This window comes from Oreochromis niloticus, linkage group LG4 (assembly GCF_001858045.2).
Source record: "Oreochromis niloticus isolate F11D_XX linkage group LG4, O_niloticus_UMD_NMBU, whole genome shotgun sequence".
Taxonomy (NCBI): Eukaryota; Metazoa; Chordata; class Actinopteri; order Cichliformes; family Cichlidae; genus Oreochromis; species Oreochromis niloticus.
The window spans coordinates 18,612,510-18,635,476 of record NC_031969.2 but is presented as its reverse complement, the minus strand read 5'-3'; the positions used below and the strand labels follow the sequence as shown (position 1 = coordinate 18,635,476).

The following is a 22,967-nucleotide window of genomic DNA, read 5'->3' as shown; positions in this document are numbered from 1 at the left end:
CTCATTGGCTCACAGACTCTCGACATTTCCCCTCCTCCACTCGTGTGGATATCTATCCCAAAGTCCAACCCCCACGGTTTTCATTTCAGGAAGAAGCACATTTAACGTCGCATCCAGTGCGGCTGGCTCGATGCCTTTAACGTTTCAACATTTACAAAACTATTTATAACACCTGTCTGCGAACCAGAAAGCGGTTTCTATGTAGTCTGCGGCCGCTCGGACCTCCCCAGCTGTCTATCCCGGTTTGAGACCAGAGAATATGGACTGGACAGTGAGCAGTCGGGCCCTGGTGTGGTGCATTTTAGCCCTGCTTTGCTACGCTGGTCTCCCACAAAAGGTAAGAGAGCTAGCTGGTTAAGCTAGCTAAACTTGGAGGACACTAACAGCAAAATTACGGTTTTAAACAAAACGTGGGCTGACATTTTTACTACACGGGTATCACCGCAGGGAGCTAAAGTTGTGTCATTGAAGCCTCTGTTTGTGTGCTTCGTGATGCCCCAACATGACAGAAGTGAGCTAACACAGATGTTAGCTACTTGGCTGAAAAGCTCTAAAATTGAACTTTACTGGAACTAAGTTTACATTTTTAGCGCTTCAGACCCGCTTCGCAAGCGAAAGAAGCAAACATGTATCGCCATTTTTGTTAAACATCTGAGTTATTGAGGAAAACGAGAAATTTTGTATTTACATGTTTATACGTTTTCATTTGCTTGTTTCAAAAACCGGATTTTTAAGTGTTTTTGTGGATTGGTGATAAGTTAATACGCAGTATCTTTTACAAGCCTCAGCACACATCCTGTCCCTTCACATCCACATCAGTAGCATCAGTAATCGCTGTAGTATATTTAAGCTGCAGAGGTGACAAACCAGGCACCACAATGTGATGGCTTGAATAAACATTCTCCAAACGCTGGAGACATTGATGAGATATTACAATTGCAAGCTCAGTTCAAGGTAATAAGAGGTGGCTACAGAAAATGTGCTCCCTCTGTTGTTGGTTTTGTTCAGCTCGAAGGATAACATTGTGCATAAATTAAGCCATCATGCAGAAACACCTGCACTCAGTAACTGCACGCAAGAGATAGAATATGTATGTATTAGTAAGTATGCTAGTGATGTATTGGTATCAAATAACTTCTTTTTTTTGCAAAAGAAATGGTTCTCACAAAAGCTTTGAAAAGCTGTAATTGGATCTGGGCGTTCTTTTAGTTCTGACCAAAACCCCTATGGCGACCCTCTCTATTATCCACCAACACCTATCCTGTAAATGAGCCAGATCCCATAGTAAAAGGCTGGAGGCAGAGACCCTTCAGTGCCCAGATACTAAACCACTTCAGCTAAGCAGGAGATTAAACTAGCTTTATAATCCCCTATCATGTCTCAGGTTACTCTCTTAGCCTGTTAAGATGGTCTGTTGGTGTAGCGAGGGTGACTGATGATAGGCTATCTATAGATTCTGACTAATGTGTGTGTGAGTGGTAGATATAAATTGAATATTTTCAGAGAAAAGACTGAATATATCTCTTTCCTTGTCACTGTTTTTTAAGGTCAGCTGATTTTTTTTTTCTTTTTTCCATTGAGGGAAGGACGTCTCTGACTAAAAGCTTGATAACTGTTTCAGCAAAACATAATATTTGTTTTTAGCTGCACTTTCTAATGCCTCACTTTACACTCTGCAGGCTGTGTATGACAACACTATATTTAATACTTTTGTCCTCAGTTGTAGTTTACCCATTGCTTGCTCACAAGAGCAGCATTTTATTTTCCTCCTCATTTTTTCAGTATGGAGACAAGATTAAGGTTTGTTTTTAAAAGAAAATGGATAAAAGGCTGCGATCTTACTGTCTTATCACAGGAGTGGATTGACTCCACTTTGACTGAGCGCGCCTGATCGTGGGCCAACATGTGACATCTTCCACTTTGCAGCAAAAGCATGGGGAGCATAGGTCCTTCAAACTTTCTTAGACCTGTCTTTGTTACACAGCTCCAGAGGAGAACTTTTATGTCTAGAGATATTACCAGGACTCCTTAATCCTAAAACGCTAACGTCTGATGTTTTGTCACCCACGCGACTGTAGTTGGGTGATTTTCATTGTGCTGCTTTAGAGCCTTTTTTCATTTTATCAGATGTAGTATGGGGAAGGGGAAAAAAGTACATTGATTTGCCATGCATTGTTATACTTTAATGTATTTTGATGGGAAGCATGCTTAAACCGCTATATTATGTCTGGTATAATGATGGTTTTGTCATCACTATAAATGAGCTTCTTAATTTACATATTTTTAATGACTTGACGTTGCTACTGCACTTCATTTGGCAGAACAAGTAACCCGATCTGTGATAAATTTTCTTGGTTCCTGTGTTGTATTTTTTTTTTTCTGCTTCCTGCACCAAAGCAAGCTGCAAGCACAGCTTATTGCTGCAGACAAGCTAATCGGTAGGACTGGCAGAGGTAATTTAGCAAGAAGTTAATTACCACACAGAGGTAGTTTTTGACTGGTGAACTCTTAATGCCATTCACAAATGTCGTTATTCCTGTTTCTATTACTATTTATTTTCTAAAATTTATATTCACAGAACCCTCACCCCTCTTATGTATGTGATCCAAAAGCCCTTGCTTCACAGCTTAAGGGGGAAAGAAGCGAAATAATTTTCTGTTATACTTTACTGTCTTTATCAACCCTGCTTTATAAAGTCTTTATTGTTCTTTGGCTCCTTAATGCGCTTCTCTGTAATCACATAATCGCCTGAGAGGTCAGATAATAAAGGAAAATACTTGTGTCTGTTGGAGTACCCTGTACTCAGACAACCAAACAGATGACTACATCTGCACACATGTTTTTATAGTCTCTCCATGGTCTGCTGCTCTAAATTATGAGGATGATGACGCTAAAACGAACAGGCCATGCTTTCTCTTAATATGCCAGGTATTTGAGGTGTGTATCAACCCAAACAGAGAGGTGAGATAGTTATCAGTATAACTCAGTCTGCTCCTAACCTCGTGTTGCACTGGGACTTTGGTTGTTAGAAAAAATATATGAGAACAAAAACAAACTATGTTTTAACCCCTGTCTGTTGGTTGGTGATGTAGTCCAGCATCTTATCAGACACGGAGGGTTGTGATGCATGTAACATGCTATCAAAGTGCTTTGTTTACACTCAGCTGGAAAGCTGCCAATTACAGCCAGTCCCGTGTTCAGGTTGGTCTGGCAAGCAACAGGCTGTGAAGCACCGTGACACTTCAGTGACTGCTAACAGGGATACCATAAGCATTGTAGTCTGTGTGCCTTTAAGTCATGCCGGGCCTCACTGCAGAAGGACAAGAAGATCTTTAGAATAAGCCAAGAATTTGGTTTCACCTCAGTCCTGTAGTATTATGTAACACTCTTGTGCAATAACTTCACATTTCTCTTTTAGAAAAAAGAATGAGGAAATGAGAGGGAGTGCACCGATATTTCACCATTAACTTATACAGCGCTTTATAACTCACATGCTCAATCATGGCTAGCAGCCAGATGCTGTCTAGCAGATGTCCCTGAAGCTGAATACTGTAGAGTATCCACCAGCTGATGAATATCAGTGTGCGTCCAAAACTAGGAGGCTAGCAGATGTTTGGAGAGTTATTTGTTTGCAAAACCAAGAGCGCTGGTAAAGGTTACAGAGGGCCTAAACTGGATTAGTTATGATTTTTCTCGTGAGTTCGGCACCCAGTGGGAACTGTCACAGATGCACATTGTTGACACAAATGCTTGTATAGGATGGGTGAGACTACAGCAGGGGTTTTGTAGGCAAATGTCGAAGGACACAGTTTCTTTATGTAGATAGTGTGAAACTTTCAGGGTTTGTTTGGCCTTGGTTTCTGCACAGACTATTAAAGCATGCTAGTGTCTTCCCATTTTTTGAGCAGAATGACTCACAGGAAGAAACAAGTGAGCGTTTTAAAATGGTAAATTTTGGAGTTTAACTGTGGTGCTCTCCCACTAGTACAGCTTGTATTACCTTTTCTATTCATTCTTTAAAGTGGGGAAATACACTCCTTTGTTTCTCCCCTTTCACTAGCAGTGCTTATCTGAGAGCCTCTTGTCTGTGCCAGATGGTAATCTTTGTGAAATGTAGAAGTAATTTAATTGAGTGCTGGTACACGAAGACAACACTTGAAACCTGGGTTGAAGAATATTTATGGTAGTCGTCATTAACAGAAAAGTGTTAAGACTTGAGGTTGATCTGGTGACCCCCCTCTCAGCCTCGAGTCTGTCAGATCCTGTGCCAATCCAAAGCAGCCTGACATTCATCCTATGCATTGCTGTGTTGCAACAAAATGTACTATATAATGGCCTGCTATTGTATCTGACTGCCTTATAGTGCTGACACCACAGCAGTAATCTGCCAGAGTAGCATCTGCTGTTTCCTCTGCATTTCCCAGCTTTGCCAGTCATTTTACAGTATATAACAGTCAGTCCTTCTCTCATTTCTATGTTGCAATAATTTCAGTTAAAGTAAGTCTTGGGTAACATCGTTTAGCTGTTTAACTGTATTAATGATATTTGAAGCACACGTAAGCTGAACACAGTGTCGTAATCAAGTAGTGGTTTTAGAGATGTAATTACAGACCAATACAGAGGTGTTAACTGTTAAATAAACTGTTGGATACACTACTGTTTATATATATATTTTTTTAAGCCAAAAGATTGTTTTGAGTGGGCCTGGTAGCTTGTCCAATACCTGTTGCAAGATTGAGAAAATATCTCATCAAATGATCACGGTAGAAGGACTGATCAAGTTGGGTTTGTGCATTTTTCTGTGGGGAGGGCAGACAGAGCTCAAGCATGTCCACTGGAGATTTTTCCTGCCAGAAACTGTAAGATGCCCACGACTTGGTTATCAAGAGTGGAGTTTCTAGCATTCCTTAGTGGGTGACTGGAGCACTCTTCACCCACAGTGTTGTTAATTCTGGCATAAGCCAAGTCATGGGGCTGGATTGTTTTGCCACTGTTATGGGTTTTGTGGGTTCAGTTGTTTTCCCTGTGTCGTCTTTCATTTTACTTTCTCTTTATTTTCTCTCTGTGTGTACCAGTTTGTCTCCTCCTTGTATACTGGCTATTTCTTTCATGTACTGAACCCATGTCTGTTCTTGTGCCACATATTTCTGAGTAGGAGAAAAAGGTTTTGAAAGGATTGGGTGGCCGTATGGCTCGTCAGCCTACTAGTCATCTGTGCAGCGGGATGCTGAAGCACTCTTCTGAGTTAATCCATTGCGAAATCTGTTTTCAAGTAGAGTGACCAAAGAAAACCCCTGAAGTCAATTTACGATTCCCTTTGTGCTCTTGGAGGCTTGGCTTACCTCTAGCTTTCATTTTATCTGGGATTATGGTATATAACTTTTTATTTAGAAAAAAAGAACTCAAAGAAAAGCTGAGCTGCTGCTGATAGAGGTTATACAGATAAAAATAGCTGCATAGGTGGTGAGTTAACAGTTCTGTATGATGACCCTTAATGCTGCTGCAGACACTGACACATCATCAGTGTCAGTGTGACATGCGGCTCTATCCAGCCACAGCTTTCTGAGTGCACACAGCCCGACCACTTACAGTCACCACCTTTCTCCGCCTCTTCAGCCAGTGGGCACTGACCTCTGGTCCTGCATCCTGTAGTGTGCACAATACAGCACTGGGAGATCAGTTCGACAGAAAGACAGGAGTCTGTATGTTTGACTTCAGACATTTGGTGTTTATAAATAGTATTATAAAGTAAGATTCCACCCTAACTGACTCACCAACCCACACACAGCTCTGACTGATAAGTTCTGGCAGTTTTTGTCTGGCTGACGAGCACTTCAGCTTCCACAATCAGTAGACAAGTAGACAAGCTTCAAACCTCATCATTTCTAGACAAATGGTCCGTTTCCATTTCTCATGCAAAGCAGACAAAATGTAGTCTAAAGTCGAGCTGGATACTTCGTGGCAGCATGACAGTAGATTAACTCAGCCAAAGGCCCAGTTCGATAAGCTTTTCACCAAGTAACTCTGTCTGTGGTGGTAAAGATTGAATGGCAACAAAAATGTTTTTATTTATTCGGTTTTTTATTAAGATATTTTATCATTGACCAATTAGGAAATCTATTAATTGGTTCTAGAAAAGTGTTTCTGCCACCCTTAAACACTTGATTGGAGAAGGGCATTAAGAGTAAGATTGTGGTACTGTGTTTGCATTCGTTTGAATTGGTATTTGACTACGGAGAAGGGTATGCAACCTACAACCGCATGCATACATACATGCTTGGGTAAAAAAAATAAATAAAACTCGTGGCACATCCTGTGGTAGGCCCAATGCTGATTGGTTAAAAGGTTGGCCAGAACAGAAAAGCCAGCGGCCTTTGGGTTCGTCGTGAATAATGCTGCGTTCCGGATATGTCAGAACTTGGGAATCAAGTGGTTTTTTTGTGTGTTCTTTTTTTTTTTTTTTTTTATTTATTTATTTTTTTAAATCAAGGTAGATATTCTGGTATCGATCGCAAAAAAGCATAATCCTTGTTCTGTTGCACTGAAACACCACTACAGCCTGGCCAGTGCTCTGTATATGGCTTATTTAATGAGGCACAAATACAGAACAGTACTGATTTAAAGTTTTACAGTTTTAAGTTCAGGGTTGCCCTCTTGGATTGTTAGCTCAGGGTTTCTGGGGGCTTCATCGACTTTCCAAGTGGAAAATCAGTTCAGGGGTCTTTCTAGATTCAAACTTTGACTGGGAACTTGGAAATTCTGGCTTCAGATTTTTTTGGAATGCACCACAAGCATAAAAATAATTAAAAACGGCATTAAAAACACAGGCATTGGGTGCAAAGCAAACTTTCTATTATTTGTAACACCCATTTTCTCTTTAGCTGTTTGTATGTTTTATCTTTGCGACTGGCTGAAGGACCAACAGCAGCACAAACAGTTGTAGCCCACAGACCACATGCTTGTGAAACTGGCCTGCAAAGTTTCCTAGGCTCCATGTGGGACCAATGTAAATGCATGAAAAAGCCATAAGGGCTTATCCAGTAACCTTCCCCCTCTCATCCACCCTGTCAGCTGCTTTCTTATTGCCTCTTCTGCTGTATTGATTTAAAGTTCATTGATTTTTATAGGGGTGGCAAACTCCCTGGGGCAAATGACTGCCATACAAGTTCTAGCAAAGGCTAGTTATTGCAGGGTGATGATGAAAGCATCTTTTTGAGGGTGTAACATTTTCTTGCGTCTGATGCCTTCGTCTTGTAGTGTAAACAATTTCAACATTTTCCTAACGCTTGCTTCAGCCGTCTGTGCTGATAATTAATGGCTGACTGCAAATGAGATTGCCGTTCTTTCCCAGTATCTGATTATGATTATTTTATTTTATTTTATTTTTTTTAACTTTGCAAATGTGATCATTTTTATTTGCATCAACCATACATAACTTGTTGTATTAAAAGCTGTTTGTGTTTGTGCTCTTTGTAGGGGCTTTGCAGTGGCAGCACAGTGTCGCTTCCTGAAAGCCTGCTCTTTGTGTCCACCCTGGATGGAAACCTGCATGCTGTTAGCAAGAAATCAGGCTCTATTAAATGGACTCTAAAAGAAGGTAAGAGGAGAGGACTGGAGTCAGGTTTAGGTCTTTGTTTGTGTTTTTCTCTGTTCAGCACAATTAAAGCCCTGGCTTTTTTTTTTCTTTTTTTTTTTCCAAGCAGCCACAGGAAAAACGATGTATCCTGCTGCTTTTGAAAAGGAAAAAAGAAAGTATCAGAGAGATGCCTCAGGCTAATTTTAGTTAAGTCATGTAAGCTATACTAGAAAACAACAATAAGATGTAAACTTAATAAAAGAATTTAAAAAGAATGAGCTACAGGTGACAAAACTATTCTTGTCATTTTAATTCAGTTTCATTTAATTTTATTTATATAGCGAATCACAACAGCAGTCGCCTCAAGGCGCTTAAATATTGTAGGGTAAAAGATTGTAATATTGGAGAGCCCCAACAATCAAATGACCGCCTTTTATGCAAACACTTGGCAACAGTGAGAAGGAAAGAAAAAACCCTTTTAGCAGGAAGAAACCACAGGGATAGGCAGCCATCTACCAGGACTAGGTGAGGGGGGGGGGAGATGGGACAAAAGGCACACCATCCATGAATTGCATACTTCATAGATAATACTTGGCTTTCTTGTTAAACTGGCCTGTTGATTTGCATGGATGCAAGGTTGTGCAGTCTGTCAACATATTAACACTAGGATTTAATTTTAACATCACATTGAATATTAGGCAATATTTAAACCCAATTTATTAAAATGGTGTAATGCTGTCTAGGGCGTATTTATACTGGTAATGACTGTAACCATGTGAACAAACTAAAAGCAGTTAAAAGACATCTATACCTGTGAATTATATTGTCAAGATAGTTATTGACAGGCGGTGTTTTCTAGGCTTGAATCCTATTTTCAGTCTCTACTTGAAGAGAGTCATTTGAAAGGCTCCATTACGCATGAAAACTGGTTAATTATTAACTGAGAGAGGGGAAAATATAGCCTGTAATCAAGGTCAGAGTGGGCCAGGGTAAGCAACGTTGCCGTACTGCACATGCACTGTGTGCTGGGATTACCATGTTAATGTAGGAACTGTATGTTTGGGAGTTATAGTAGATAAGATACACAAAGGGATACTTGGAAAACATTCAAGAGACATAATACATCAGAAACTTTCCCTTTTTCCTACATACATTTCTGATACTTTTCTGACATTTTGAAGATTGGTAAAAGTAGAGATGTGGGCCTGTAAGTCCGTCTGCTACCCCAATCATTAATAATGAGAGGCAGAAGCTGCCTCCTCCGCATCATCTGTTTTTCTGGAACAACTACTGAATATAAATGTAACCAGTTTTGTTCCAGGCTTTGCACACACCTGTTGTTGTGCGTCTGTCAGGCAACTGTAATCCTGCATAACGAAGAGGAGGCAGGAATCTTTTATCTAGACCAAGGTGGTACAAGTCAAGCCACATGCTTGCACGTGCACATGTCCTCTTACTGTTTGCTTATTACTCCATGTTGGCTTTGTAAACATACACTTGTATTGGAGCCGGTCAGGGGGGTAACATCCTTGTATGTAGCACAGAAAAAATATATTGTTTTCTCCACACCCTCTGTAACCTCGTTGAATGAATGCTTATACTGTTCTTTAGCACCTCCATATAATCTGTGCTTACCCCCTGCTATTGTTGACCCCTTTGGGTGCTTCCACTGAGATCAACTCCACCTGGTCCACACCCTGTATGTTCACAGTGTAAGGGAGGTGTGTGTTTAACCTGTTTAAATGGAGGCTTCACATTTTGACTGTTGTGTGTCAAGGAAGCACACTGGTATTTTAAAAGTCTCTCTAGTGGCTGGCCGTATTAGTGTTTTCTCTTTTTTTAAAAGGGATTTTCCCTTCTTTTAGGGAACTGCTTGTTTGTTTGTGTGACATGGTAGGGAAATAAGAGACTTTAGAAAAGATGTGATGAAAAAGTAACTGAAATGATGACAGCAGTAATTTTTCTTTGAAAATGAACCATCAATTTCTCTTTTTGACAGATTAAATGATACGAATGCTTCTGTTTCATGTTCATATGAAACTAGTTTTCACCTCTACTAAACAGCTTTCCACCAGATAGTCCAAATGATTGCATTAATAGTAATACAAAGAGCTTGAAATATTTACTAAACTGGCAGAATTTCAGGTGGGAAATGCCCTGAAAGCTTCACAATGCCTCTGTTTCCTTAGCAGGGCAGGAGTAGAAAAAAAAAAAAAATTCTGTTGTAGTATGAGCTGAGGAAAATTATCACAGTTGTAATTATTTCCAATAAAACAATCACATTTTGTGCTCTAACAGTTGGTGTTTACATGTTTGATTTATTCACTGACAGCTGTTTGTTGACATGACTGTTTGCCTTTGATGTTTGCCACAGGGGGGAATCCATGTTCATTTGGACTCTGTGTCCTCTGCGATTTTAATGTCACCAGTGCTCATGTCATCCTCTTACTCAACCGCTCCTGGCAGTGCTTTTCATTGTCGGTTGATATTCTTGTCACTCCTGACTAGCATCTTCTGGTCTCTCTTCACAGATCCAGTTCTTCAGGTCCCCACGCATGTAGCAGAGTAAGTATCTTTGTGTTCACACGCATCCTTGTGTATTGTGTCTAACTGTCAAAAGTTGATGAATGCAAATAATTGTGGCAACCTGTTGAGGTCATCTTGAGCCATGATCCTGATGCCGTTTTTCTTCTTTGAACCAGGCCGGCCTTTCTGCCCGACCCAAATGATGGCAGCCTGTACTCTCTAGGCGGGAAGAACAATGAAGGCCTCACTGTAAGAGGAAACAAACTTATCACACACTATAATCTCCCCCCTCTTTACTTCTCACTTCTCTGTTCGGGGGAAGAAGTATCTAAAAGTAATACTGTCTCATTTTAACTTGCAGTTGTGGGGATGAATAGATTCCATATATTATTTTAGGATTGCAGATTAATATTGTTTTCTAATGTTCATTCATTTTCCTTAAACAGAAATTACCCTTCACCATCCCCGAGTTGGTCCAAGCTTCTCCCTGCCGCAGTTCTGATGGAATCCTTTACATGGGTAAGGTGCATTCATAAATAAAATGATTAGGACCCTTTTGATTAAGCTCAGTGTTTTATTTTCCGTGGCTGTGTGCAGTCCATGTCCTGTGTATCACCTTGTCTAACTGAGGTGGTGACCTCAACAGAATATATCACAGTGGTTTTCTTTTCCACTCAGCCTGCTGTCATTGCCTCTGCTCTTTTGAATTTGCAACAGTTAGCACAGAAAAGGTAATCTGCTGTGGTTACTATGTGTCATTGTTAAAAGAGAAGCGGCTGCTATTTGCCTCCCTGTGGTCATTATCAGTGAAGGTATTTGCTTTCATTTAACTGACACTGCAGCCAGCAAAAGCATATTGGAGCTGACAAGTGTTACAAATTCTCACTACTTAAATTTGTTCATGTATGAATTTTTTGCCAAGTAGATTTTGGAGTTATCAGGGCCAAACAACCGTCCCTCTTTGTCTGGTTTCTCTCAATCAATCAATCAATCAATCAATCAAGCCATTTTCTGCTTTATGGCTTTTGTATTGATCTATAATTAGGAACGACTGGCATTGCTTCTACACCCTGCATTGACAAAGTAGGCGAGGCAAGGCGTCCGTAAGCTGCTTATTGAATTACAGAATGGTTAACACCCATTTCTGTCAATCTTTAAATCCATATTGTTTTCCTTGGCCAGTTTTCTTTACATGTGGCAAATATACGTTAGGTGTTTTGCACTCTCTGCTGCTACACCTTTGTTTCCGTGTGACAAAATGAAGAGTAGGAAGTAAAATTGGAAAAGCCTCAAGAGAAGGCGCCCTCTTTCAGTACAGACACACACAGTAGTAGTAAAATAAAGCAATAGTGAGAATTCAAATGTCACGATTGGATACATAAAACCCCGCCTATGAATATGTAAATATGAAATGCAACAACAGGTTTGTAGGACATGATTATGAAATCGCTTTTGCAAGGAGCAGTTTGAATGTTGAAATCTTGGTAAGCAATTGTGTTATGTGCTCACACACAGGTAAAAAGCAGGACTTGTGGTATGTGGTGGATCTGTTGACTGGTGAGAAACAGCAAACCCTGACCTCATCCTTTGCTGAGATGTTCTGCCCCTCTTCATCTCTTCTCTATCTGGGACGCACAGGTAAAAGCAAAACCAACCCAGCAACACGGTTAACTGACACAACAATAGTCTCTGCGGTTCATCCTGTTCGGTTGTTGATTTTAATCAACTAAGTTTATTTGTCTTGCATACTCTGGTAAGCCCAGACGGTTTGCAAACCATTGTTTGCCTCTTACTCATCCAATCTCCAACCTCGCCTCAAAGAGAGTGCTATCCCCTGATCTGCCCTTGCAGACTTTAATGTCTGGGTTAAACAGGATGTTATGGTCCAGCAGAGGTAGGCAGTTCACTGCTCGTCTGCCTACAGTGAGCTCTGTTTTCAGATGGGTGCAGTGTGCAAAATATGTAGTACAACCTGTCTGTGGGCCACTCTTTCCTTGTACTGTTGTTGGTCTGTGAGCCAGTAAGAGTAAAGTTTACAACATAAAAAAAAGCTGATGTGAAACAGTGTTAATAACAATGAAAAGTGTCACTGCGTTCACTGTCTGTGCTTTTCATGCTCCTCTCCCATTCCTGGTGAGCTCTGCTGTTTCTCCCTGCTCTATTCCACCCCAATCTAAGCTGGAGGAGTGCAAATGAGTACGTCTGGGGGTGTGTGAAAACCCCCTCTCCCCCTTCTATCTTAATTGTATACACAGACGGGCACATTTGCAGGAGCATGAAAGCTTTAGCTGTAACTATAACTGTAGACAAGGAACTAGAGTCCTGCAAATCTCATCCACCCATCCATCATCTCCTTCCTTTTCTAGGACTTGGTTGTGGGGGTAGCAACCTAAGCAGAGAAGCCCACACCTCCCTCTCCCCAGTCACCACCTCTAGCTAAGCCGGGAGAACATCTAGGCATCTCAGTGTGTGCAGTTTTGGTAACCACTATAAATCCTGCACATGGTGTTAGGTCAAAACTTAATTTGTAAGGACACTGCATATAAGCTGAATTTTCTTTCTTTGCGTTCCCATTGTTGTGAATCCTGTTGTTGCAGAGGAAGTTGAACACCACTTTACATCTTTCTTACTATCTGAAATTGATACTAAAAGCTTTTTGTAGGTTACTTAAGAAATCTGCAAAATACTTTCAACTGCATCCCTGTCAAAAGTGGTCATCACAGCAGGCAGCTTAGCATATTTGATTTGGAAATATTTTCTTCTGGATCAAACCAGGCATCTTTTCCTTGTTAAGCAAATGTGTAAACCACTACACCACAGAGCACGTGGCGAGTTTGTGTAAGCATAAAAATGTCTTCCTTTTGTGAACATATCCCTGCTGTTCATTTCTCTGTTAGAGTATACCATCACCATGTATGACACCAAGAGCAGAGAGCTGCGCTGGAATGCAACCTACTCCGACTACGCCTCCACCCTCCCTGACGATGACACCAAATACAGTAAGATCCTTGGACAGTCTGTGTGTTTTATAGCTTTAGTTTCCGACAGACTGACTACAACATGTCTGCTTTTTTCTTTTTTTGTCTTCCTCAGAGATGGCTCATTTTGTGTCCAATGGTGACGGCCTTGTGGTGACCGTGGACAGCGAATCTGGAGATGTCCAGTGGGTCCAGAACTATAACTCTCCAGTGGTGGCCATGTACATCTGGCAGCGCGAGGGCCTCCGCAAAGTGCCCCATACTAACGTGGCCGTGGAGACCCTACGTTACCTCACTTTCATGTCTGGAGAGGTTGGCCGCATCACACAGTGGAAATACCCATTTCCTAAGGAGAAGAAGCCCAAGAACAAATTCATGTAAATTATGCTTTTGTATGCTTCACTGCTAAAGTGGATGTTGCATGCTGGTTCCTGGAGGTCAGAATTGTTTTTTTCTGAATATTGTTAGAGCCAACCAAAATGATTCATTCATTTTCTGGAAACAAGCATTGGCTAAGAGTTCTCTCAGGCATGTTTCAGCATTTTGTGTGAATCACACTAAGAGGGTGGAATCAAAATATACTTTTATTCATGCAGCCTTTGATTGCGTACTGTTTGAGTCGAGACATGCAATATCTAAGTGGCTGCCAGAAGGCCCGAGGCCTGTACTATGAAGCAATTTAAACATACCCAGAAGTGCAACTGTCCACTAATCAAAGAACTGGGTGTTGGATCTACAGCTTGCCCTGATTTGTTACCAGCATGTAAATGTGCTTTGTAGTTAAAAAGACTTTTATGGGGCTTTGTTAGACTAAAAGTGTTACATAAAAGCAGACCATATACCAAAAGCAAAATGGCAGTCGCACAACGGTGGTTATCAACTCTGGAGGTCAACCCAGGTTTTCCAAATCTAGCTGCGAGCACGTCCACATAGTATCAGTGTTGGTCCCAGATAACCTGTTGCAAAGGCTGAGCTGAACATTATTCACGAGAAAAACAAATCATCTGAAAAATGAGCACTTTACAAATAACTGGGGTATCACTGTGACATTTTAATTACAACTGTGTCTTTATGACCTATGAAATAGTTTCAGCCTCATTCTTTCTGCTGCAACCCTGCTGTTGTTAAACTAATGTTAAACATTTAGGGGCAAGTAAAGTAGAAATTCAAATAGTATGCAGGCTTGTTTACTGGTCTCACTGTCTCAAGTACTTTGGTTAACAGGTTGTGTAACTTCTTTACACTGACAGAAAGGAGAGTTTCACTGACCCGGCTCACTTAAGATCAAAGTGTTCTGTATGTGGCCTTTGATGTAAAATGAGTTTGACATCCCTGGTTTAGACCATGATGTTAAGTTTCCTACGTTTTTTTAAAGACAATTAATTGTTTGGCAGTGATTTTTACATGGACTGTTCTTTTAGCTTAAACACAACTTGCTCCAGAGCCGGTTAGATCTACAGAGTAACTAACATGTACCAAAGAAACGAGTGGCTCGCCTCCAAATCCTTGAAAACCCAGGTTTATACCAGAAGCTTCCTCGCTAACCTAAAGGCCAATTCTGTATTACAAGCCTCTAGTTTCAGCTCTTGTGTCGCACTCTTGTATATTTTTACGTCTTGTATCAACACCTGCTGATGAAAAACATTCAACGGGTTTCAGTACTAGATCCTCTGTGAAAGTTTCGCCTGTATAGAGAGGTGATTTCAGGGAACGTGTTTTTTTGTTTTGTTTTGTTTTTTGGAAGTGGTTTTAAATTTTTCATGGTGTGTAGATTCTGTTGTTAGGTTGCTTTATTTTGACTCTGCTATTTGTTTTCCAGGGCTACTTTGTATGTGGGCAAATACTCGTCCAGTCTGTATGCTTCTTCCTCCCTGGTGCACGATGGAGTTACTGTGGTGGTGAGTGATGGCTGCATTTCTGTGTTCATTTTAGTGAAACATAAGTTGTGCATGACAGAGCAAAACATCAGTCAACCATCCTCATAGGTGATCTCCCTGTGTCAGGGTTTTTTAATCTGTCTTTATTGTAGTGAGTGGTTTTCTGGAAGGAATGTTAAAAAGCTTGTGTGGGTACATCATGCCCATGTTTTGTCTTAGCTTGCCTCAGCTCGGGTTATTTTGACTCACAGGCCCTGACTCCCTAACATTACTGTACTCTTGGGCTACATAAGAAGCCCATGAGGAATCTGCTTGATTACTCTGACTCGCTAAAATGTTTGTATTTGTGTTTGTGTATGTTTAGCCTCGTGGCAGCACATTCCCCATGCTGGAAGGCCCGGATAGCCAGGAGTCGGAAGAAGACAAGGAGTGTGTCATCACACCCAGCACCAGCGTGAAGTTCAACGCTGCGCTCCGTGAGCGGAACCAGGTCAACTTTATGAGGAACTACCTGCTTCTTATAGGTACTACGCCAGTATAGAAACCAGACAGTAATATTAGGTCTAACCTACTAGCTTATTTTATTTTATTTTCCGAGTTGATGCAATCAGGAAGTGGGTATCACACCTTTTGTTTATGTGTGAAGGTGTGTAAGCTGGTGGGTTTTGCACACAGGTTTCACACAGTTCAGGACCTTAAATGATCCCATGTTCTTTCAGTGAAGATTTTGAGCCGACACTGCCCTCTGCTGGATACATTGTGGACCCACTATAGGCTTTTCTTTGTATTGAAACACAAGGCTGAAAATTATAACAGTTGAAATTGGTTTCTAGGTGAATGTTCATGAGTTTCCTAATGATAATGATGACAGTAGTGATATTTTGAAAATATTCTTTGTTTATCAGGTCACCATGAGACGCCTCCAGAAGCTCACACTAAGATTCTTGAAAAATTCCCTGACAGCTTCCCACGCCATCAAGCCAACGTCATCCCACCAACGACTGACAAGAAAGTAGAGGAGGTGTGTCAGTGTGTCACCCATGAGTTATTTTAAGGTTTTATGCAGAATTTTAATAAATGTACTCATGCTTTTCTGCCTTTTTTCTCATTTTTGTGTCTCTTTGCCTTCATGTAGAAGGTTAATGACAGCGGTATGGATGATGGGCCCCCTTCAGCTGTCCCTGAGACGTCTATCCAAGAACCTGGGACTGGTGGCCGCGCTGTACGCCCAGAGGCCCCGGTGGATTCGATGCTTAAAGACATGGCTACCATCATCTTCTCCACATTCCTCCTGGCTGGCTGGGTTGCCTTTGTGATTACATATCCCAAAGTAAGTCAGTTACAGCCTTCCATTGAACTGTTGATCATTTAAGATTAATGGTGACCTATAACTGTGAGGTCTAAAAAAACTGTTATGAAAGAAGTAGGAAGACAAACCCAAAGTATTTAAAGTTGATTAGCCATAAAGCATTGTATTAGTTTTTAATAAATAATTGTAATACATAATTATTCTTTTCCATTTCTAACTAGTTCACGTGGAGCTACTGTTAACTATTTTATATAAAACGAGGTTATAGAAAAGAGGAAATGAAGCCTGATCAGTTTGTTTTTGGGGTATGATCACACTTTTTAAATTAAATTTTAGCTTTTGCATCTCTCAGAACTTCTAAAATTGTGCACTGGCTTTTCAAACATTAATTCCTGAGAAATATTGTAGAGAATTTATTAACCTCCAGATTGCTACTAAATTGCTTTTCACCCTGGGTTCAAAACCAAAATGAACAGTTATTGTCAACTAAAATAGTTGCTAGGTGACAACAAGCTTAACTGCTGTGTTCACATCACTCACAGCTACTAAACCGTTGACTTGGAGCGTTAACATATTATTTCTCTTCTAACAGAGTATGCACAAGCAGCAGCAGCTGCAGCACCAAGAGTTCCAGAGACAGATGGAGGAGAGGTTGGAGATGCTGCAGAGGCAGCAGCCTTTTCCACCTGCAGACATAGGCATGGGTTTGACTCTAGAGAGCGACTACCTGGAGGTGGCACACATTCGCTCCGAATGCTCAGACCACAGCAGCCCCAATGTCACCCCTCGTGCCTCCAACCACTCCAACTTGTCTGTGTCTGAGCTGGGGAGCTCAGCCAATGAGCACGAAGATGGAGGTAACGACTGGAAACTTGCAGCCACGCTCTTTAGGCTTGTTCAGCACGTTAATGGTTTAATCTAGCTTTCACTAACCAACACTTGTATTATCAGAGGCAGACTCCAGTATTGTCAGAGTGGGGAACATAACTTTCCATCCCAAAGAGGTCCTGGGACATGGTGCTGAGGGGACTATTGTGTACAAGTAAGTTAACCAGCTAGTGGTTATTCACAGTGGTGGTTTTTTAAACTGTAAAACGCTGATGACCAATGTTGTATTTTTACCATTTCTCCACTAGGGGTCAGTTTGACAACCGTCCAGTTGCAGTGAAGAGGATTCTCCCAGAGTGCTTCAGCTTTGCAGACCGAGAAGTTCAGCTGCTGAGGGAGTCTGATGAGCATCCAAATGTCATCCGTTACTTCTGCACGGAGAGGGACCGTCAGTTCCAGTACATCGCCATTGAGCTTTGCGCTGCCTCCCTTCAGGAGGTAATCACTGACGTTTTTGGGAGTATGGAAAAGCTGATTTTAGGTTTCCTTAAAAGTGCCTTACTCCTGTGTAATTTGCATGTAGTTGTCTGAATTTAAGTCTACCACATGATGGTTTTCATTGTCACTTTCTACCAACAAGTACAATAAAGGACTTCCCATGTTAAAAATAATGTTGCAAAAACTGTCAAATTTTTAAAAAGTTCTTATAACTCTCTGATAGTGCTAATGGCTGTCCTTCATCTCTCTAGTATGTGGAACGAAAGGATTTCAATCGTCATGGACTTGAGCCTGTTATGCTTCTCCAGCAGACCATGTCTGGACTGGCCCATCTGCACTCCCTCAACATCGGTATCTATCACTGAACACAAAATAGTGTTCATGTTCTTATTATCATTAAGTTTTTTGTGTGACTAAACAACTCTTTCTGTCTTTTTCTTTTCGTCCTCATATTTTTTTGTCTCCAGTCCACAGAGACCTGAAACCTCACAATATTCTAGTGTCCATGCCCAATGCACACGGTCGGGTCCGCGCCATGATTTCAGACTTCGGCCTGTGTAAGAAGCTCGCAGTGGGCCGCCACAGTTTCAGTAGGAGGTCTGGGGTGCCCGGCACTGAAGGCTGGATCGCTCCAGAGGTCCTCAGCGAGGACTGCAAAGACAACCCGGTGAGTTGGTGGTAGTTCTGCAGCTCAGGAATTATTACTAAGTCAACTGTTACTGTCTCTATTGAGGAAATAAAACTTCCAACTGATGCAAGTTTAGCTAATACTTGATATTTGAAGTGGATGCTTTTGAGAGTAAGAGGGGAAAAAAAGGATTGTAGAACCCAATCCAGGATTAATAACAATAATACTAATATATATGTTGCAACAATGCTTTTAAATTGGTGTTAGCCTACATGCTGGATAATTTGTGTAAACAGAAGAAACCTTGTTAATGATGATGGTGGTTGGTGGTTATTGTTCTGTTTCATTATATACACAGCTGTGACCTCTTCTTTTCTTCCTCTCTGTCCCTTGTAGACCTGTGCAGTTGATATCTTCTCTGCTGGTTGTGTCTTCTACTACGTTGTGTCCCAGGGAAGCCACCCTTTTGGCAAATCACTGCAGAGGCAAGCAAACATCCTACTGGGCTCGTACAGCCTGGACCATCTGCAGAATGACAAACATGGTGAGGATTCAGCTTCTGGTTTTAGTAAAAGTAATGCAGGTTAAGTCAGATGATTGTGTTGTTTGAGGACCTCGGGGGTTTCTCATTTTAAGGCAAAATAATTTAAACCTTTGAAGATTTTCCCAGTGTGTCCAACCTCTCAGTCATGGAAAGGTTTCTCTAAACAGCACATCCTGATAGACGTCAGACCTGCAGACAAGAACTGGTTCATTCAGACGAGAAAAAACAAACCGATACAAACTTGACAACATAGCCGAAACATATCACTGAAAGTAAAAAGAAATGCATGTTTAAGGAGATACATATTCAAATTTTGGACAAAACAGTAAGTTAGAAAGAGGAGCAAAAGATGCAACTTTTTCAAGTGTCTTTGAAAAGAATTGTTGTTGTTTTTGTTTTTTTGTGTGTCTTTGTATTTGTATGTGTTAAGAGGTGTGGCACATTGTCAGAACTGCTATGTTTATGTCTTACCAGGTGACATTGTAGCCAGAGATCTAATCGAGCAGATGCTGAGCATGGATCCCCACCGGAGGCCTTCGGCTGAAAGCGTTCTTAAGCACCCTTTCTTCTGGAGCCTGGAGAAGGAGCTGCAGTTCTTTCAGGTTACTCTTGTTTTTACCCTACCTGGTAAATTTACTGCATGCTGTAAAAGAGACTCCTCTGACACTGTTCCTGATGTGGTTTAAACCTTGCCAGTATGTAGTGGTACTGCAGACTAGTCTGTGTATAGACCCTGAACTTCCTTAAAATGTTCTAAATGGTGTAGAGTATGTTCAGCTTCCCTTTTTAATAATAAGCTTCTGTATAAATTTTAAAACAAGTGCTTTTGATCACTGGGATATTAACTTCTACAATACATTTTTTATTTAAATAATACAATAATATTGTCATTGAGAACAACACTCCAGGCTGCCTGACATATTATATTCACCGGGTGTTTTTTGTTTTTGGTTGTTTTCAGGATGTGAGTGACAGAATAGAAAAGGAACCGCTGGACGGACCAATTGTGAGACAGCTGGAGAGAGGGGGGAGGGCTGTTGTCAAGGCTGACTGGAGAGAGCACATTACAGTGCCACTGCAGACTGGTATGAGACTGACTGTGCACAAACTCCTGAAGCCTCTTTTTGTAAAGCGGTCTTCTTGTTTGTTGTGTTAAATTAGACTTGACAGTATTACACGTTACACAATGACACTTGTACTAGTTCATTTTACAGCTTGTTTAAGTGCGTCACTGTATGTTCAGTTGCATGCAGCATCCTGCTGCCAGAAAACATTTGAGCATGTGGTTAATTAAGCATGCTACTTCCTGTCAACAGCGCCATTTGACCCAGTATCACAACAACAGATTCTCCATGGACCCTGCGCTCATTTTTATTGACTTATAAAACATTTGGAACAGATGTAAATGATTAATCCAGAGATAATGTAGATAACATAAAGGCATCACATTTAATAAAGATGAAATGGTAACCATACCTTTTTACATGTTTTTAAATACAAGAGACACTTGGAAGCATGCTCAGTTCAAGCTGCAGCTTCACTAGTTTCAGGACTTCCTCTGTACTGATTCTGTGTTTAAAATTCATTTTTATGATCGATGCCTGAGCTCTAAGTTTTCCTTGTGTGGCAGATCTGAGGAAGTTTCGCTCCTATAAGGGCGGGTCAGTCAGAGACCTCCTGCGTGCAATGAGAAACAAGGTAAGAGTTTTTCCTTTATAACAAACAGCTTTGTGCTAAAGTGAGCCTGTTTTGCCACCATCACATTCATGGCTGACCTTACTTCAACAGAAACACCATTATCGAGAGTTACCCGCTGAGGTCCAGGAGACTCTGGGCTCCATCCCCGATGACTTTGTCTCCTATTTCACCTCCCGCTTTCCCCACCTGCTGATGCACACCTACCTAGCCATGCGGACCTGCGCGCCTGAGAGACCATTCCTGCCTTACTACTGCTCTGCAGAACAGCTCGCTAAGACACAGGCCCAGTTAGCTCACCATGGGCCGCAAAGACATAATGAGCCATGCACTCAACACCTGCCAACACACACATCCACAGCTTCCTCACAACCCCAGGAGTCGACACATTCGCCACTGCCGGAGCAGGTGTGTCACACAGCAGCTGCTGAATCAGTGCCCTCATCATCACATATCCCGGTTCAGACAGTGCAGCCGGCAGAGCCAGCACCGTCCACACAGACTGACTCACACAGTCAGACCTCAGAATCAACTCTCAGGCAAAGAGAATCCAATCAGCCTGAGGTGACCCCACTGACAAATCCTCCTACATTGGACAACAAACCAGTGTGAACTAGACTAGAGCTAGGTGGATCCAGCTCAGATGGGAACATTGCCTTAAAGTGTGAGGGAGACAAAAGGAAAGGTTGGACTCCTGGGTGTGGCTGTGTTGTGAGTTGGTGAGGACCAGGCCTGCAGTGCCTGGGATTCACCGCCAGACGCGGCCGCTGCATCCTGCATTAAGTGCCTTCTGCTAACCTGCATTAAAATGATCCCCAACACAAGACTGTCCACGAGGCACCCTGAGAAATCCAGCAGGGTGTTGGATGTTTTATTGTAGCCGAACTGAGTGAAGAAAGCTTCTAATTTTATTACGGCATGTCCAAAAAGGTGTATCTGGTCTCCAGTGTGGGGAAACGGGTCCAGATGTTGTTGAACACTTGGGTAGTTTTATTGTGCAATGTTGTGTACGTCTTGGTGAGCCTGTTCTCTGCACAGATACTGTATGTATATTTTTGTACAGACCAGGTCAGAATTTGGATCATTGACGATAAATGACTTGATGTGGCCGTTGTGCCTTTTTTTTGTTTTCCACTTTTTAATATCACTGTGCTGTATGTGTACAGATGTTTTAAAATTGACTATGCTAAATGTGCTTGATTCCAGTTAATGCTGCTGCTAGACTGCTTCTCTTTTGTCAATCAAGACTATTGAGCTGACTCATTAAGAGTGGGCTCATCCAAAGGGTGTTCAGGGTGACGTCTGGATACAGTGGGGTTTTTGTAATCCTCTTTATAGAGTCAAATTAGGAGTTTGGAAGTCAGGCTGCAAAATGCTTGTGTAATAACTTTTTCAGGGGTGTCAAAGTGAAGTTAATGACTTGCACATTAAATTCTATTGTTTTTATACTGATATTTTGTGTGTTTTGAGCGTGCTGCATGCCACAGTTTTGTACGGTCTGTCATATTTGTCTACAAACTGTAAGATTAACAGTTTTACCTGCCGTCGCTTCTGGCAGCTGGTGTTGTCTGACTTAGCAACAGATACTATTAACTCTGAACCTCCTTTGGCATTATTATCAGCACAAAAACTGTGTGCCAGGAACTTAATGGCATGAGTTTCCATGACTGAGCACTAACATGTAGGTGCCCCACGACCTTTGTCCATGTAGTGTATCTCAAAGGTTGGAAACGGAAGCCAGAAGTACCTGATGTTACCTTTCTAAGATGCTTCATGTAGTGTTCAGGGTATGAATGATTTGATGGCCTTAAAGTACAGAAGATGTAAAGATTATTTTGGGTTGCTGTGCTTATTCTACTACCACTGGAAAGGTTCACCTGATTTTTGCCTAATTTCTGAATTAACCATCAGCAATAACACAAGACAAACCTGCAGGTATGACAAAGATGTGGGGCCTGTGCTACTTTTATGATCCTTTAATGTGTAATCATAGACATAGAATCTACCATCAACAAAGGTACAAAGAATTAACTCAAATAGTGAGCTGTCAGTAATTTTCATTAATAGCAAATAATTGATTTTACCTAATTCAGTGAATCCTGAGTTTAAAAAAAAAAATAAAAAATACCAGTAAAAACATCAAATCATGAACAGTTTTGACACACAATGCAAGTAATTTTTTTTCACAAATGGTCTATTTGTGTTTATTGTATTTTAGCTTTTCCAGCAATGTTTGCATATTATCATATTTTTCTATTAACTGGACAAAATGACCAGCTGGCACGGATGCAGAGTAAATGACATTATATAATTAGGACACCTTTTAGCTTTCTGAGCTTTCAGGGTCAGCATTGTACTCATAAAGACCTTCAACATCAACATAATATACAGTGGCTTGCAAAAGTATTCGGCCCCCTTGAACTTTTCCACATTTTGTCACATTACAGCCACAAACATGAATCAATTTTATTGGAATTCCACGTGAAAGACCAATACAAAGCGGTGTAC

General features: G+C 41.2%; 1 protein-coding gene across 1 annotated transcript; it reads left to right on the top strand.

Annotated features, from left to right (window-relative positions):
* Positions 1-67: 67 nt before the first annotated feature.
* ern1 (endoplasmic reticulum to nucleus signaling 1) lies at positions 68-21,913 on the top strand. The gene is made up of 22 exons (XM_005461083.3): positions 68-337; positions 7,477-7,597; positions 10,108-10,141; positions 10,279-10,351; positions 10,549-10,621; positions 11,618-11,740; positions 13,000-13,101; positions 13,196-13,457; positions 14,900-14,978; positions 15,322-15,481; positions 15,863-15,978; positions 16,093-16,287; positions 16,859-17,123; positions 17,218-17,308; positions 17,403-17,592; positions 17,844-17,943; positions 18,060-18,259; positions 18,617-18,764; positions 19,239-19,366; positions 19,726-19,849; positions 20,395-20,462; positions 20,553-21,913. The coding sequence occupies exons 1-22, from the start codon at positions 260-262 to the stop codon at positions 21,069-21,071; spliced, it is 3,249 nt and encodes a 1,082-aa protein (XP_005461140.1). The 5' UTR covers positions 68-259; the 3' UTR covers positions 21,072-21,913.
* The last annotated feature ends 1,054 nt before the right edge of the window (positions 21,914-22,967 follow it).